General features: G+C 44.3%; 1 protein-coding gene across 1 annotated transcript in view; it reads right to left on the reverse strand.

Moving 5' to 3' along the window:
* tenm2a (teneurin transmembrane protein 2a) overlaps positions 1–18,969 on the reverse strand; it is a 333,595-nt gene that overhangs the window by 102,717 nt on the left and 211,909 nt on the right. The window contains exons 6-9 of the mRNA XM_079496709.1: positions 12,641–12,763; positions 10,386–10,591; positions 8,591–8,786; positions 4,088–4,189 (exon numbers count right to left, since the gene is read on the reverse strand). Coding sequence (XP_079352835.1) covers positions 4,088–4,189; positions 8,591–8,786; positions 10,386–10,591; positions 12,641–12,763 — 627 coding nt within the window. The remainder of the gene's footprint in view (positions 1–4,087; positions 4,190–8,590; positions 8,787–10,385; positions 10,592–12,640; positions 12,764–18,969) is intronic.

The following is an 18,969-nucleotide window of genomic DNA, read 5'->3' on the forward strand; positions in this document are numbered from 1 at the left end:
CCTTAGTTTACTCTTCCAATTGATTGCAAAGTCTACGTGCGCACTGCAGCACCGGAGACTCCAAGGTAAACACCATTGCTCTTTGCTCCGGGATGTTTTAATGCCTATGTTGTTCGGGCGATATAAGCCAGGGGTTTGACTGAGTACAGCTGTGCTGGTCAAAGGCCAAGAACAATTTCACAAATTTGAGCTTACTGGCCTTTACTCCCCACCTTCCTTTATAATCTTTGCGGAGTCTGTATTGAGTTGTAAAGGCGATAAATGACCATATTTGTTTCAGGTAATGAAGAGGGTTATTTAAGGTTCATGCTCCCCTATAGGAAAACACTTTATATACTACTACTAAGCACTGAACATCATTGATGGAAAGTAACCAAGTACAATAAACTTAAGTACTGTACTCAAGTAAAAATTTGAGGCATTTGATTATTTCCAATTTCTATTTAGGAAGCGCTCGCTTCCAGTAAAGCATGTCCTGCTGCCTCCTGCATTATGTGCAAATTCAAAACAGGTGGTACGCAGGGGCCGTTGAGTGATATCCAACGAGCGCTTCCAAACGCCAACGATTAGAAATATAATCACCTGCAGGGAATTTCTTGACAGGAAGTAGCTCATAACATGCCTACAGTGGATATTTATGAAACAAACACTTTGCAGAAATAGGATAATTCAAGTGTTATATATATAGCGCCTTTATCCAAGGTGCTTTACATAGATTACATGCATTACATTCACCCATTCACACACACACTCGCCACTCTACCCCTGAGCCACCGCCGCCGCTTGGCTCTGTACTTGGACCCCTTTTTTCCGCTTTCACCAAACATAGCCAATATACAAGTGTCAAGCTTGTTGTGAGCTCGGAGGTCTGCCGAATGTTCCCCCCGGAATATGGCTGCTTGGGTTCAAGTGGTTTTGAACTTTAACTATTCACCAGTCCCCTCTATCCCGGGGAACAGACACTCAGCATCCATTAGCCTGTGTCAGCGCCACTGTGCCCCCCCCCCCACACACACACACACACACACACACACACACACACACACACACACACACACACACACACACACACACACACACACACACACACACACACACACACACACACACACACACACACACACCATGCACTCCAATGCTGCAATACTCGAATCAAATATAATACCTTAGAGTGGTTTGGTTTTCACTGAGGTATAGGAGGTACAGTACAGCTGAAAATAGATGCTGGGCGCCTGGGTTATGTTTATGTACTGTTTTTTAGGTAGATTATGAAGTACTTATTTATTCTAGGATTGTATGTTTTTTTCTTCCCTTGTCTGTATTATCTGTATTCGTATTCTTATATCTGTCTCTGTTTTTAATGCTGACCCTGGGAGCTGCACTCCAAGATGTCCTCATGTGCACTTGTGCAAAATGGCAAATAAAGTCTATTCTAATATCTAATTGTATCTAATTATACGTAAGTATTCGTAAGAAAAAGAGAGTATAGAGCTAGAGAAAGAGATTTCAATGCTTATTGTTGTATTTGTAGATTATATATTTTTACATTTTATCCCTAGTCATTCAAATGTGCTCCAACCGGTTAATTGGCTAAACATCATTGTGCAGATCATAAGTCATGGACGTTTGAATTGAATTGAATTTTTTTTTCTGGGAATAATCTTTTGCTAGATCTTTCAACAATTATCTGCACTTTAAAATGCACAACAAATACATTCATCGTGTTGGATTACCCATCTCAAGACATTTTCAAGTCTCCACTTGCTGATTTCCATACCATAATAAGATAAATGGAACCGAATGGCTTCCTCACAATCAAACTAATGCAGCATATTTTGAAAAATGGTATCAGTGGCTAGCCTCGGTCCCAGGCTTACTCACCTGCGAAGAGAAAAGCCTGGTAACAACCTAAGGCAGAGACGGTATCGGCAGAGTAAATATTTCCAACTGCTAGATGGTCCCTTAACCCAAAAAAGGGGCACAGTCTAAAGTGTTTGACAGTACTCTGTTGCTGTTTATATACATTTCGGTCCAATAAACTATTCAATCAATCCAATTTACACTCAAAGGCACCATAATGGAAATAAGCTCTGGGGCCTTTTCCGGTGTTGTGTCCTATTTTGGCAGATGAGGAGATTAAATATTGCTTAATTGTTATTGTCTGCATGTTTATTTTATTTATTTGTATTATTATTTTTATGAGGAGATTAAATATTGCTTAATTGTTAGCGTCTGCATGTTTATTATTTTTATGAGGAGATTAAATATTGCTTCATTGTTAGTGTCTGCATGTATACCTACAGTATATGGAGCATACATGTGTCTTCATGTTCTCTAACTAATGCATGGGAATGTAGAGTACAGGGAATCATGTGGACTAGATTGTGATTGCAACAGACATGGTGAGGCACGGGAAACGCTCCGGGGCTGACACACGTCAGGCTGAATGACAGCAGAGCTGCTAACAACTATTGTCACGGCACAACTACGTACACGTGATTTTAATAGGGATGGAACTTGATAACCGATACTCGAAAAAATCTGATAGCAAGCTTATTGAGTACCCGTTATCAATAAGCTTTGGGCTTATTAAGCCCAAGACAAAAGGTGATCAAGAAATAAATGTAATCATCCATGCTGCACAAACCTGTCTAAAAGTGTATTGATACCTGTCAACCAGCGCTGTCCGGGTAAGCACAATTACACTTTCAAAATGACGGTACACATATTAACCAGTTAAATTTATTTTGGTTAATTGCCTTCCGTCTGTTAGAATAGTACTGTATTTGAAGGCCCTAGTAGAAGATACTGGTTCTGTTCAGAATGTATTGTCTCCCGTCTTTCCACAAAATAATAGAAAATGCTCGCTAGTGGGCTCGATAAGAACCCGGCTTGATAAGGCTGATCGATAAGGTGCTCGTTATCAATAAAAAATAACCCTAATCCCTAATCCCTATTTTAACCACTTTGGCTATTCAAATAGCACTGGACCTGTGCCCATCGGCCACCGGCCTACTTGGGATGGTGCAACTTGGGAACCTAATAATACCCATTGTCATAGCACCCGTTTTAACTATCTGTCTGTGTCCCTTTTGTGCCCATACTTTATATGGAGATGTATGCAATACATGTTGTCATACCACCCGTTTTAACAGTTCTACTGCGTAACCCGCGTTCCCCGCTATTTAATCCATGTGTCGGTGCTGCGTAATATTTGTTTAATGTGTTTAATTCGCCGTTTTTTAATAATTAAAAAGAAAGAGCGGCTTTGTCGCGGACCTGGTGACGAGGCCGTCGCGTTATGATGACGAAACCGGAAATCAAGCCATGCTCTGGGCTGCTAGGGCTTCTGGGAAAATGAGTTCAATGCAAGTGAACGGGCGGTTTGTTTGGACTACAACATGCTGTGGAGGCTGTGTTCGTCTCACATCGTAATGGTGGCATGTTTTTCTCTTCAACAACAAACCATGGGACTATTTTCTCCCTGCGGGGGTGTGGAACACGTGTGTCGAATTTGAAGTCGGTGGGGAAAACGTTTCTAGAGTTACGTGCATTACACACACACACACACACACACACACACACACACACACACACACACACACACACACACGTCGCACATTTATAGTAGGACAAGCTCATAGCACTTCACTTCGTGCCACACTATGAGCTTGTAGATCTGCTATTTTATTATTTATTTATTTTTTATCCTGGGGGTTCCTACACAATATTTTGAGATGGGGCACGGCAGGAGCACACCGGCCAATTGCACATCATTTTGGGGGTCCTAGACATGAACAAGTTGGAGAACCACTGACACAAGGTTTTATTTTCCTTTTCCTTTTGAAAACTAGCCTTTAGGATTTAGAAGGGGTTTGTAGAATCAGACCTCAGGTGTTATTAATGGCTAAAGAGAAATGTGAAAATATAAATGAAGACATAAAAGAAGGATAAGATACATGTATCTACTGGCAACTGAAAGTGCCATGCAATTGTCTATTAATCTGAAAACAATAGAAAACAAAAATAAATAAAATAAAGAGCATTAAAGCTTAAGGCAACAAAATATTGGGGAGACACTTGATACCTTTGGCACAGTCCATTCCATGGAACCCCGGGAAGCAGTGACACACGCCAGAGTTACATTCACCGTTACCATGGCAATTGCGCGGGCACTCTTGCACTGAATCTGTGAGGAGAGAGAGAGAGAGAAAGATAGAGAGAGAGAGACAGTTTGATGTTAAGCATCAAAGCCTGTAATTAAATCATTGGCTGTGCTCGTGGTTAAAGCCAGCGGATGAAGACCCATGTACGGCAGGTCTCCAGACAATCCAACGCAGCAAACACTGCGTTTCATCCAATCCCATGTATCTTTCATGAACACCCGCTTTGACATACAGTATACCGAATGCAGCGCAGATCAGCACATCGCCCATTCCTCCACCCCCCCCCCCCCCCCCCAATCCAACGCTCCTTCATTGGAATCCTCGAGTGTCCAAAACCTGTTTTTTGTGAAAATAGTGAAAGTATCTAGATGTGCAAGCTTGTGTGGATATGCGATTTTCGTTGCTTTTGTGTGACACTTGTACGACGAGGGTCGGCAGTTCATTCACAGAAACGGATGAAAAGTTGAAAGATGGAGACACGAGGACTTCGCATGACGGCAACGACTTGTTTTTACACCGCGAGATATATTCACTCTACTTATCTTTCTCTCTCTCTCGCACTCTCTCTCTCTCTCTCTCTCTGCCTCTGCATCCCCCCCCCCCCCCCCCCCCCCTTCCATCCAATGTTGCTTGTTTGCTCGCTGGTCTTACCCACCGGGGTCATTCATTCTTTATCTAGGTGTGTGTGTATACACGGTACACGCGCAGATTTTGGGTATACGGTACGTACTGTATTATGTACCGTATAGCCGCCTCAATGCTTTTCCAATGGAAGTCACGTAGTTTGACCAAATACTTGTGTTTATTTGGTCAAACTACGTGACTTCCATTGGAAAAGCATTGAGGTGGCCATGAAACACAGACGGAACACAGAATGTTCGTTTGTACTGTGTGTATGAGGCCTCAGACACACTCATATTCTCCTCCTTTCAGATGCTAATGATTCATTTCACCTCAATCCACGCGGGCACTTCTCTTCCTCTTATCACGACGCCACTCTGTCTTTCATTCCTCTCTCTCTCTTCAGCCCACTTCTCGTCGCCCATTCGCTCCACTCCGCCTTTGGCCCCATTCTCTCCTCCACCTCCCCCACCTCCCCCCACACACACACACACACACACACACACACACACACACACACACACACACACACACACACACACACACACACACACACACACACACACACACACACACACACACACACACACACACACACACACACACACACACACACACACACACACACTCCCTTCAACTGATGAAAGCTTCGCCACTTCAATTCTTCCTCCCCCCTCCATTCATGTCAATCCACATGCTGCGTCCCCTTCCACACATCGCAGTAATGCCTCTACTAAATGGCCACTTGCAACTCCTTGAAGTCCATTTGCACCTGTGCAAGGAAGAAGGAACTGCACTCTGTGGTTTGCTCATGGTGTGTGAAGAAGAAGAAGAAGATGAAGAAGAAGAAGAAGAAGAAGAAGAAGAAGAAGAAGAAGAAGAAGAAGAAAAAGAAGATTTTCATCCTTGTTATTCTACAGGTGCGCACGTGCTTGCACGTGTGTGTGTGTGTGTGCGCACTGCGTGCGTGCGTGCGTGCGTGCGTGCGTGCGTTCGTGCGTGCGTGCGTGCGTGCGTACGTGCACTAATGATATAGATTATATTTTATACACACTGGGCCTCATGCACCAACCGTTCTTAAGAAGTTCTTAAGAGGAAATTTGTTCTTAGACCCACTTAGGAAGTTTTTAAGAAGGTTTTGGGATCCCTCAATCTTTTCTTAGCTGTGATTTGTTCGTAGGTAAGAACAGAATCTACGCACACTGTGGAGCACTCTTAGGGTGCCCTTTTCGTTCTTAAGTGCAATCTGAAAACATAAAGGAAAAACAGCGCCATCTGCATGATGCTCAAAGTTTGGTCTGAGGACCTCAAGGGGTCCTTGAGGGAGTTCCAGGCAGTCCACAGCAAAATATGGAACATTTTACCACTTTAATCCCATTTTATACTTTGAAAATAGCCAATCTACAAGCTCACAAACGCGTCCCATTACTGCCCATTTTTAGCTTGTAGATCGGCTATTTTCGAAACATTTTCATAAATGTTCAAAACATTTCCCTAGCAGAAGATATTTTCATATGGGGGTCTGCAGAATGCATGTCAATTTGGGGGTCCTTCACATGAAAATGTTTGAGAACCACTGGTTTAGAGTTCACAACCCAACCCAAACAAACGCACCATACCCACCACATACCCCTCCCCCCCCCCCAGTTGACTATTGTGAGATAAATAATAAAATACATTCATGAATATTGAAATATTGAAATATTGAAAATATGAAAATTTCTGTTCACTTCAGTACCTCCACAGTATTATTGATTTTTAATGTTTGGAGTCTGGTGTTCCACCATATTTAGACTTTAGTTTAAGTATTCTTGACTTCACTCAACTATTTCTATGTGTGAGGTCCTGTGATTTCTGTGTGCTGCAATCACACACAGGTGTGACTGCAGGCAAGGCCATGGAGTCATGCAAAACCACACCCACCTGGGTGAACACAGGTAGAAAAGTGAATTCCCAATGCCTTATATGGGATTGGTGGGGCGGTTCCCTATGGTAATTAGGATGCTAATTAGGATATATGGGGCGTCTACCTATGATAATTTGAATGAACTGACACACCCCTTCAAGTTACGAGGATTTGGATTCATCATCATAAGAACATGCTTACGAACAATTCTGCCTACTTAAGAACGTTTCATGAATCTGACTGGACTTCTCTTAGGAATTCACTTAGGAAGAAATGTAAGAGGAAAAGTTAGGAACTTATTGGCGTATGAGGCCCATTAGTCCCTGTATTGTGCTTTATACTCTGTTATTGTATTTTTGTTTTTGTTTTTTCAGCTCAATCGAACAGTGGTGGTGTAGTAACTAAGTACATTTACTTACGTACTGTACTGACGTACAATTTGGAGGTATTTGTACTTTACTTGAGTATTTCCACTTTCCAATAATTTTACTTCTACTCCACTACATCTCAGAGCCAACATTTGTACTTTTACTCGACTACAATTATTTGAAAACTAGTTACTAGTTACTTTGGAGATTTTGATTTTGATTAGAAAACATACATTAACCACTTCAACCCTATACATTTCGGCCATTTCAAAATAGCCGGTCAACAAGCTCACAATGTGTTGCGACGCATTGCGGCGGTGGTGTCCCGGCGAGTGGCACCAAAGCGTGTTATTAATGCCCATTATGCACGTTTCCATGCCAACACAAACAATGCGACAAGTTGAGTCACTAATTGCCCCCCTGTCTCTATCTGGTGAGAAGGTGCACTAATTAGGGACATTATCAGCTGCTGTTGAAACAGAGCCTGTATAAGTACAGTACACCGCTGGTTTACCGTCAAAGCACTGAAATTAAACTATTCCCTCCCAGACTGCCGTTGCTGTCGGGGCGGAAAGTAACCCTCATATCTCCAAAAACCTTTCCACTATTATGTACATTAGGAACGTAACGATATATTGTACCATCGTCATTTATCGATTCAGACAGGCCACAATATAAATCGATTTAATGAAAAAATCACACTTGTGTGATACATCATATAGTCCGTGCTCATCAGCCAAACAAATCACTTTCATGGTACACACAGACACACAAAGCTGGGCATAGCAGAGGGGCTAGGGGTCCTCTAAAAAGAAACATTGTATCGTGAACCCAACCTATAATGTCGTGATTTGAATCGTATTGTGAGATGAGTGAATCGTTACATGCCTAATGGACATGATATATCATTTAATGAAACAGTGATATTACCCGATGTACGAGCTCCCAACGGAGCTTAGACCGGCTGTTCTCACTGCTTTCTGTGCGACACTCTTGGATGATGGTACTACTCCATCGCATTCATTTCAGTGTTGATTTTGACAGCACATTTTGATTTCAGTTTTTAGTCATAGTCTCTTGAATAGTTTTCATTTCGTTTTAGTCACATTTTAGTCACCTGGAATGTCTATGTGAGTCTAGTTTTAGTCGGCTACTTTAGTCAATTATCATAAGAATTTAGTCAACTAAATATAGCGCCCTACATGGCCGGTTAAGTCTGAGGTTAGGGTTAGTGACCTACGTGGCCGGTTAAGACTGTGGTCAGGTTAACGACCTACGTGGCCGGGTTAAGACTGTGGTCAGGGTTAACGACCTACGTGGACGGTTAAGACTGAGGTCAGGTTAAACAAAATTTTGACCCGCCCCAAACAAGAAGTAAACATTTCTTGACCCGCTCTGACCCGACCCACGCGTTACAGGTCGACTCGCGCAGCAGCAGTGTCCCCTCCTCACCCATGACGTTGGTGCTGAAGGCCACAGCCTCCATCTCTCTAGTCTAGTTTATAGTGTATAACTCGATGGTCCCTCACCCATGACATTGGTGCTGAAGGCCACAGCCTCGCGCTCCCTCCCGTCGTTGTAGAAGGCCAGGTGCCAGGCGCCAGCGTCCAGGTACTGCACGAACACCGCCTCGTTGAGCACCACCGTCTGGATGCTGCGCCGCTCCCGCGGAGACTCCACCACGCTCCACTTCTCCTTACCGTCCAGACGCTCCATGTAGTCATACTGGGGGAGAGAGAGAGAGACATGTAGTCATACTGGGGGAGAGAGAGAGAGAGGGACATGTAGTCATACTGGGGGAGAGAGGGAGGGAGGGACATGTAGTCATACTGGGGGAGAGAGAGAGGGAGGGACATGAATCATACTGGGGGAGAGAGAGGGGGACATTTAGTCATACTGAGGGGGAGAGAGATCAAGGGACATGTAGTCATATTGAGGGAGAGAGAGAGGCACATGTAGTCATACTGGGGAAGAGAGAGAGGGAGGGACATAAGTCATACTGGGGGAGGGGGAGGGGGACATTTAGTCATACTGAGGGGGAGAGAGAGGGAGCCATAGCCACTTGCCCAAAATGTGCTGACCTCATCACATTTGTCATGACGTCTATGGCCGTTTTTATCCCAAGGAGTGTTTTTTGTGCAAAACTAATGCTTGGAATGGATCCAGAATCATGAAAACACCCTAGTTTGACATGTCACCTGCTACTTAAAGGGGCATTCCACTCATTTTCAACATTTTACTATGTCATTAATATACCTTAGAGCTGTTGTGTGGTAATAATAAAAAGCCCCCCCATTCTGTGTTTCCTACAACTAGAGGTCTGAAATAAATCATTAACATGGTGAAACACATCTTGATGATGTCATCAAGATGTGTTTCACCATGTTAATGATTTTTTTCATAATTACAGTTCTAGGAAACACAGAATGGGGGGGCTTTTTATTATTACCACACAACAGCTCTAAGGTATATTAATGACATAGTAAAATGTTGAAAATGAGTGGAATGCCCCTTTAAAGCATAAGGAAAGTTAGATTTTTTGACAATTTTGCCTGCCATAGGATGTTAGTGAAAAATAAATTGCCCAATACTATCAGCCGGTCAGCAAGTGGATTCATGAATGCATATAGACAATATTTTAGGCCAATAAAAAAGACTATGTACAGTATGTATATACCAAATGTCCCACTTTAAACAAAAGAAGCCTGTCGGCTGCCGGACTACAGTGGTTGAGAATGAGATAAAGCATGAGTTTGCGTTTATCAATAATTGTAGTAAAAAGGATCAATAAGGCAATGTGGAAAAATGCTCTGTTACATGTAAGAAAGTCCCGGAATGTACTTGAGTGAAAGTGCAAACGTATTGGCATCAACCTGTACTTAAAGCACTCAAAGTAAAAGTATAGGCCTGCAGAATGTCCCACTTCACATGAAAAAAGTCTTCCCAGAAATAAAACGTCTGGGTTTCCGAGGCTAACCTACAAGCTCACAATGCGTCACGATGCGAGTCATGCAACGCTTTGTGAGCCTCAGGGGTGAGGTTGCTTCTCGCCCTCAGGGCGTCTTACTGGTAATAATAATCAAAGTAACAAGTACAGTAGCTAAAGTTTTCAAATAAATATAGTGGAGTAAAAGTACAATATTTGGACCGGAGATGATGTAGTGTAGTATCAGCAAATGTATTGGAAATTGGAAATACTCAAGTAAAATAGCAATACCTCAAACTTGTACTTAAGTACAGTACTTTAAGTAAATGTACTTAGTTACTTTACACCACTGGATATATACCATAACAAATAAATCAGACATAGGATGCATGCGGTACCTGTGCATGTGAGGGGGGGAGGCCCTTGCGAATGTAGACCCCAAACAAGGCGTCCTTGCCGAGGGAGATGTTGAACTTGAGGAACTGGGGCTGGCCGAGGTGAAGCAGGGACCTCCAGAAGACTCCCGGGGGAACCTCCTGGGTCACTCTCCTGCCCACCTCCACGCTGCCGCTGTCTATGCTGCTGTTGCGTCCCGCCCACGGACCTGAGAGAGAAGAGGAAGACATCGGGACTGGAATACATTACAATTGACCATATGCAGACCGCGGCCATCTTGCCAGCAAGGTGCTAACTAGATGCAATTTCCCATTGACAGCCCATTCATCCAAACAGAAAAGTCCTATCTGATTGTTGACGTCCAAATCACCAACATTACAGCTGTTCATACAGCTGTTCATACAGCTGTTCATACAGCTGCAAGCTTGAATGATGCAAGTATGCAAAACTTTTGCTGCTCACCCTCCTCCACCCCAGCTACCACCTGCCGTTTTGGATCTGCTGTTTAGGTACCGGGAGTCGGAGTCCCTATGGTTGGGACTGATGCGCTTGATCTGAGTACCTAAAAAGCAGATCCAATTCATCTGCAAACCATAATCCATATATTGCTCATTTTATATTCCATATATATTCCATCCATTCATGAGTTGTCCTGACTGAACATACATTAATTTAAACACTTATACATTTCAGCCATTTGAAAATAGCCGATCTACAAGCTCACAATGTGTCTGGACTTTTACTTGTAACGGAGTATTTCTATATTGCTGTATTGATGCTTTTGCTTAAGTAAAACAAATATGAGTACTTTGTCCACCACTGAAGGCTTGTGGCAGCACTGTCGTGTCAGTGCAGCCGCAGACAGCACAAATAATGCTCAACGTTTAGAGACGCACATATAGTGCGTGACGCGTCGGTCGACACTCGCTCGAAGCATCATCAGATCATAGACTGCAGCTGACCAAACTATTATGCTCGGACACATTCTCTCACGATGACTGGGTTGACAGAACACTCTCTCACACGCACAAAGACAAATACGCAAATTGGGCAGCGATGCTGATTATTTATGCAGTGTCACTCCCTCTGACACATGCATGTGCACGCACGCATGCAAGCAAGCACACACACACACACACACGCACGCGCACGCACACGTAGCTGAGATAGATAGATAGATAGATAGATAGATAGATAGATAGATAGATAGATAGATAGATAGATAGATAGATAGATAGATAGATATAGATATAGATATAGATATAGATATAGATAGATAGACAGACCGCAGGAGGCCTGGAAGAAGTATAGTGGAGGAGGAGGAAATGAGGATATAGGGGTCTGGGGGGGGGGGGGGGGGGGGTGGCGGCGTATACGCAGTCAATGTTTTACCTCGCCGCTGACTCCGACAATAAATCTGGCTCGACATAACTGAGCGCCATGGTTATATATACTGTTAGCATAGCAGCGAGTGCGTGCGTGTGCCCTCCTCATGCATTATGCATGTGTTTTAGTTAGCAGCGCGAGTATCTTCTGCGCCTGTTCGTGTGATTGACTGCGTGTGAAAGAACTTCTCATTTTTTCGTGAAGCAGTGCGTGCAGCACGCACGGAGCGGCGCAGGCACGCCTAACGAGCGCATGCACGGAGTGGCGGGCCTTAAAAAAAAAAGGAGAAAAAAAAGCCTGGATTTTTCCCCCCTGCTGTGGTGATGACTTATTCTGGGGATGTGTTTCTTCTCAGTCACAGTATAAAGGGAGCGCTGTGTGTGTGTGTGTGTGCGTGCGTGCGTGCGTGCGTGCGTGCGTGCGTGCGTGCGTGCGTGCGTGCGTGCGTGCGTGCGTGCGTGTAGATCTGCTATTTTTGAAAAATCGTGAAAATGTGGTGAAAATCTTTGAATATGTTATTTCAGAGCAAACACCATATTTTAAGATGGGGGTCGGCGGCCAAATACATATAATTGAATTATATGTAGTTGGCCAAACTATTTCATGTCAAGGACTCCTTGACATGAAATAGTTTGAGAACCACTGACATAGAAACTGATCAGAAAACTGTCATGATTTAGAAGACATATATTGTAGAATAGAGCTCAGGTCTAAATTAGTTAGGTAATACGTTGCTAACCCCGTCCCGACGTCCCGTCCCGTCCCGTCCCGTCCCCCCCTGTCCCACGCAAGTGATACTTCTGTCCCTCAAATGAACAGTTCTGGTCACCCTAGCCCAAGCCCTGGTGTTGATGCGTGACGCAGTTCTTACCTCTGCCTCCAGAGGGCAGCGTGGCCACATCGCTGTTGACGGGCAGGCCTGTGCTGAGTCCGTTGTTCAACACGGGGCCGTCGGAGGACTTCAGCTGCCACGTCAGACCCAGCAGGTTAATCGCTGAACGCGCACACGCACACGCACACACACACACACACACACACACACACACACACACACACACACACACACACACACACACACACACACACACACACACACAAGACAGAGACAGACAGAAAACACTCTTTGAATAATGGAAGAGAGATACTGCATTCATTGTCTCCTGTATAGACAGGGGTACCAGGTCCATTGTCTCCTGTATAGACAGGGGTACCAGATTCAGAGTAGACCCTAAGAAAAATGTTTGCTGTGTCATTTTCTATGTCTGTTTCTAGGACAGGTCAGTGTGTGTGACAACACAAACACAACAAAACAAAGACATTTTGTATGAGTGGTCATGCTGCTTCCTGCAATGCATGCACCCAGCGCTGAGGACAGCCCTGCAAACACAACCCAGAAGAGGTGGGACGAAAAATGGTACAGTATATACTTCACGATACCAGTGTTATCTTTGGCAGCAAATTTTGAAATGTTTCAGTGTTAGTCTAGTTTTAGTTTAGTCGACTAAATATCATACGATCACCTTTCAGATCAATGCAGACAACATCTACAAAAAGGCAAAGGCAGTTTGTAAACACACCCTGACCATGGTCTATAGATCAGAGAGATCTATAGCGTGTTCTCACTTTGAACATCTTGTCATGATATACGGCAATCTCTCAGTTAGAGATAAAACAAGCTCACCCAGGTAGTCAACCAGGCTATAGTAAGATCATTAGAGACAAACAGTTGCAACTTCAGGACATATACATGGGACATTCTGCAATGGGTACTTTAAATGTGGGTACCTTGATGTCAACACATTTGTACTTTTACTCAAGTCAAGTTTGAATTCCAGACTTTGTTATTGTATATCTATCTCCCTGCTCTTAATGTTTTATGACGGTGTTTATTGTGCCGAGCAGGGAGAAAAATGTAGCAGAGCCGAACGCCAAGATAAAATATTATATGCACTTCTCATTCTATAATAAATATTGGTTAAATCTATTTGTGAGTTATCTGACTGAACATAAGATAATTTGTATTATCGTGAGAACGATGGCTTCCATTATCACATTGCAACTTTTCAGTAATAGAAAGCCTGCCGTTTCGACTCCCCATCGATGATGTCCACATGGTGGACGGGTTTCTGAACTGCCCACAAACCAATTGTGGCATCTTATCATGAACATTAGTGAGGACCAATTATATGAAGGTGACAGTAGGTTGAAAAGTGGTGAAGTGGTCATTTAAGTAAAAAATCACACCCGTGTGAACTGAGTGGTGCAAATCCCCCCCCCTCTCTCTCTCATTAGCAGGCAACAGTGCAGCACTATCTCTCTCTCTCTCTGTTTCTGGCACAACAGCGCCACTTTTGGTACTCATAGGTACTGGTGCTCATAGTAGTCACACTCAAACATGGTTGAACACACGGTTGAACACACGGTTGACACGGACATTGCTGTTCCTTGGAGTGGTTGCACCACTCAAAAAAAAGTGTACATTTTCAACCACTGGGCTCATCAGCTCTCCTTCACTCTGTCCCTACCTGCCCCATCCCCCCCCCCCCCCCCCCCACACACACACACCAACTCTCTCCCATCCGACAGCTTTCCCCCACTTTAATGTGGACGCCCTGACAGCTGACACCGTCGCCTCACGGAGGAGAGCAAGTGACAGAAGAAAAGCAATGACTCTCCTTCCTTTGTCCTCTGTTGTGGGGTTGTTGTTGGTGTGTGTTCGTGTGCGTGTGCGTGTGTGTGTGTGTGTGTGTGTGTGTGTGGACTGTGGAGAGGAGTTGAGGATGCTCTCTCTCTCCTCTCTTTGTCAGCTCTTTATTCTGTCCGTCTTTGTTTCCCCCGGCCGCCATACATGTAACTTCTCCCGACAAAGAGAGAGAGAGAGAGAGAGAGAGAGAGAGAGAGAGAGAGAGAGAGAGAGAGAGAGAGAGAGAGAGAGAGAGAGAGAGAGAGAGAGAGAGAGTTTTCTACAAAGTAAGAAAACATTTCATTCCCCGACTTCACATCACAAGGGAAAGAAAAAAAATGTTGGGGGAGCTATTTTGGGTGACAGCCCTGTTTCTGGGGGAGTGGCGCGGGGGGGGGGGGGGGGGGTAAATGACGTCTGCGTTCTCTCCGCCGGTGATGTTGTTTTGGGGACTGTTCCCTTGACAGCCGGGGCAAGATGAGATGTTGCCTGGATGTGTGTGTGTGTGTGTGTGTGTGTGTGTGTGTGTGGCATCTGCCATAAACATCAGGTTGTGATGTGCTGTCGTTGGTTTGATGAGCGTCATTGTGGGCGAGCCACGGTGTTATGCAAACAGAGCATAAAACCACTATAGGCATTGCTGGCTGACATACCTCCCGGCATTGCACTGCATGGCATCACCTTCACTAGCGGTATATATGCCGAGGCCATCACACCTGCATCTAACACACCTAACATCTTAACTCTGCATCATAGCTCTACACTCACTGCAACCATTTGCTATCATTAGCATTAGCGCACACTGTTTACCTGTTGCCAGAAACGGGTGTCGGGAGCGAGACAGAGTCACAAATGACATCCGAACTTTGCATGGCTGAAGATCCACCAAGGACAGCGCTCCTGGATTCCGACTTACGGAGGTTTGAAAATCCTGCTATGAACCGAGGTAAATGGAGAGCATTGCAACGTCCCATAGCTGGTGGTGACGGAGGCGTTGCATAACAACCGGATCAATATTAAAAGCTGCCGTGGGGCTCAACCATTATATACTCAGAGTATACGAGGGGGTACGTACATATACGGACCTAGCAAATAACGTCCCGGGGGGGGGGGGGTTCATATATATACGTACCTGGTAGAGAAATAATTAAAGGTATAGTGTAAGTCATTTTCTTCGGGGTAAAATGAGTGTTAAATATCTCTATATTGTGATAGTACTCATTGAGTGATTGTTCAGTAACAGGAGTCTCCATGTCTCTCCAGTTTTTTATTAACACTTAGGCCGCTATCATTTATTGAAAAATTAGGATCTAATTCACGCCAGCATTTTTTTAATTTTAGCTCTTATTTTGAAAAGCCGCCATTTCCGGTCCATGAGCAGTATGTCTTAACCTAGGAAACTACATGGAGCGGACAGGCCTTGTTTACCATCTGAAGCCAGACCGGAGCTCTGCAGAGCTCCAGATCATCATATCTGTGCCGTCAAAGAAACGCTGTTTTGACCAAAATGCCATCTGGGACAAGGAATAGGAGATACAGGCGATTGAAAGAAATGGATAGAATGGATTATTATGGCGACGACGATTTAAGATGGGCGATCCAGTGCTGTGCTAACAACACAGCTAGCTAACCGGCTAACGTGAGTAGCATTATGGCTCGAGCAATCGAACGTGCCATAAAAGCGCAATTGCCGTAGGCCGTCGCCAATGGCGTTAAGCGTCAGTATCAAAATTAGGCTTCAATTGACTTTAATCGTCGGCAATGGCGCGGAAACGGTTAAACAGAAAATGCATTTTCAGAAACTGAAACTATCCAATCAGGATAGAGAACAGTCAGGATACAGATTAAGTGGAATTGTAAGTGAGGACACAAAGACATGCGCAGACAAAATTGGAACTGAAATTTCGTCACCTACCAGAAAATGTATTTTCTGTTTATTAAAGAGCTGGAGAGACAGGGATATTCCTGTTACTGTACAAACACTATAGCAATGATTACTATCAGAATATAGTGATTTAACCTTTTAACTAAAAACCTTTTGTTTAACCCATTTAGACCTGAGACCAGAATCTACAAATGTCTTCTAAATCCTTTTCTGAAAAACCTATGTTTCTATGTCAGTCGTTCTCATATATTCTCCATGTTTTTCGGGTCCTCATGTCAAGGACCCCAAAAATATACGAAATTGGCCGCCGATCCCCATCTGAAAATATGTTGTTCCAGGAACCCTCCCCAGCAGCTTAGATTTCAGTTAAAAACGTTCGTTCTGAAAGAATATATATTCAAAGATTTGCGCCACATTTTCACAATTTTTCAAAAATAGCAGATCTACAAGCTCATGAGCTCATGAGCTCATGAGTTCATGAGCTCATGAGCTATGAGCTTGTAGATCTGCTATTTTTCAACAGCTAAAGTATAACATAATGCTTTATAAAACACCAAAAGGGGTTCCCGTCCTACCTTTAACCCTCGGAAACAATATTTCGGTTCTTCATCAAATTATATCCATGCTCTCGGCTGGCGTTTGAAGCAGTGTTGATTTAGTCGACTAAAATGGATATTTATTTCTTTCAGCTGCCACGTCAGACCCAGCAGGTTAATCGCTGAACGCGCACACACACACACACACACACACACACACACACACACACACACACACACACACACACACACACACACACACGCACACACACACACACACACTTTTTTCACTGACGAAACCTACATAAAAACTAAAGCTACGATGACTAAAACTAAGAGTAAATGTATTGCCAATGTTGTCAACAGATGACAACAATCTTAATGGGGGACTAGAGGAGAAGAGATCCGGTATAGAACTAAAAAACCCTAAAAGGTAATGTTATGTTTGGTTACGCTCGGGACGGCGTTGTGGGCTATTTTCAGCACGCAACCATCATGGTTTACATGGTTGAACCATGTACAAAAGGAAAATAGCATCCATAAGACTAAGACTAAATCAATTCAAATCAATTCTGCTGTCAAAATCAACAATATATACGCTGTGCATTCTGCTGGGGTTGGGAGCAGAGACCGTGTGACACACATGTCCCTCTCTCTCTCTCTCTCTCTCTCTCCCTCTCTCCTTCCCTTGCTCCCGGGCGGTCAAAGAAAAAGCGCTGATGCCTCGACTGCGGGACTCCACTGTCAGCTGTTTTTTATTTGTCACAGAAACATAGAGAGAGACAGACAGACAGACAGACAGACAGACAGACAGACAGACAGACAGACAGACAGACAGACAGACAGACAGACAGACAGACAGACAGACAGACATATCGAGAGAGAGAGAGAGAGAGAGAGAGAGAGAGAGAGAGAGGTTGCCCTCTCCTCTTTCATCTGCATGTGACCTTCATCCCGCCTCCTCTCCTCTTCTCTGTTAATTCCTCCTCTTCACTCACTCTCCCCATCGCTCTTATCTGTGGCCGTGTGTGTGTGTGTGTGTGTGCCTGTGCACATGCTCTCTCTCTCACACACACATACACACATCACACAAGCAAGCACGCACGCAGATGGTATCGCATGGAGTGATCGATGGAATGATTAGCTATTGAACCAACGGGCTGGGAGAAGGAAAGCAATAGTTGTCTCCTTTGTGAGGACTCTCCGTCCAATCCCAGCTATATCCCTGAGAACAAATACAGCGGGTTTTTTTCAGTCAAGGGCGAGGTGTGTGTGTGTGTGTGTGTGTGTGTGTGTGTGTGTGTGTGTGTGTGTGTGTGTGTGTGTGTGTGTGTGTGTGTGTGTGTGTGTGTGTGTGTTGTGCGTGTGTATCCATGACCAATAGATGGCACTGTTGCTCCATGGCCGCGTAAGTGCATGACGCTATGCCACGTCAACAGGCTTCTCTCCAGGTAAAGAGACAGGCAGAGACAGCAGAGAGAGAGAGAGAGAGAGAGAGAGAGAGAAATAGTACCAGTGATGAGAAGAGACACAGAAAGAAAGAGGCAAAGACACCATATCTGAACAACAAGAGAGAGATACGCCTGCAGAGCTGATCCCTACATGGTTCCATGCGGTCATCGTGCACTGAAAATACTTAATCGTGAGCTTGCAGATCTGCTATTTCCCCAAGTACACACGTTAGGCATGTCTCCTTGCATCAATGCCTCTCTCTCACACACACACACACACACACACACACACACACACACACACACACACACACACACACACACACACACACACACACACACACACACACACACACACACAGCCTGATCAGAGCGAAGCATGGATTTAACAAGCAAAATGTGTTTGATTAAAAATAGATCAGCTGCTGCATGCATGGGGTTTTTATGTAATCTGAATGCATAATTCAAAGTGTATCATCTGCCGCAATGACATCCATAGAGCACTGTGGAGGACACCCTGCATAGAGAAGAGATGGATGGAGGGATGGATGGATGGATGGAGGGAGGGAGGGAGGGAGGGAGGGAGGGAGGGAGGGAGGGAGGGAGGGATGGAGGGAGGGAGGGAGGGAGGGAGGGAGGGAGGGA

Source organism: Electrona antarctica (genome assembly GCF_951216825.1).
Source record: "Electrona antarctica genome assembly, chromosome: 1".
In the NCBI taxonomy this organism is placed as follows: Eukaryota; Metazoa; Chordata; class Actinopteri; order Myctophiformes; family Myctophidae; genus Electrona; species Electrona antarctica.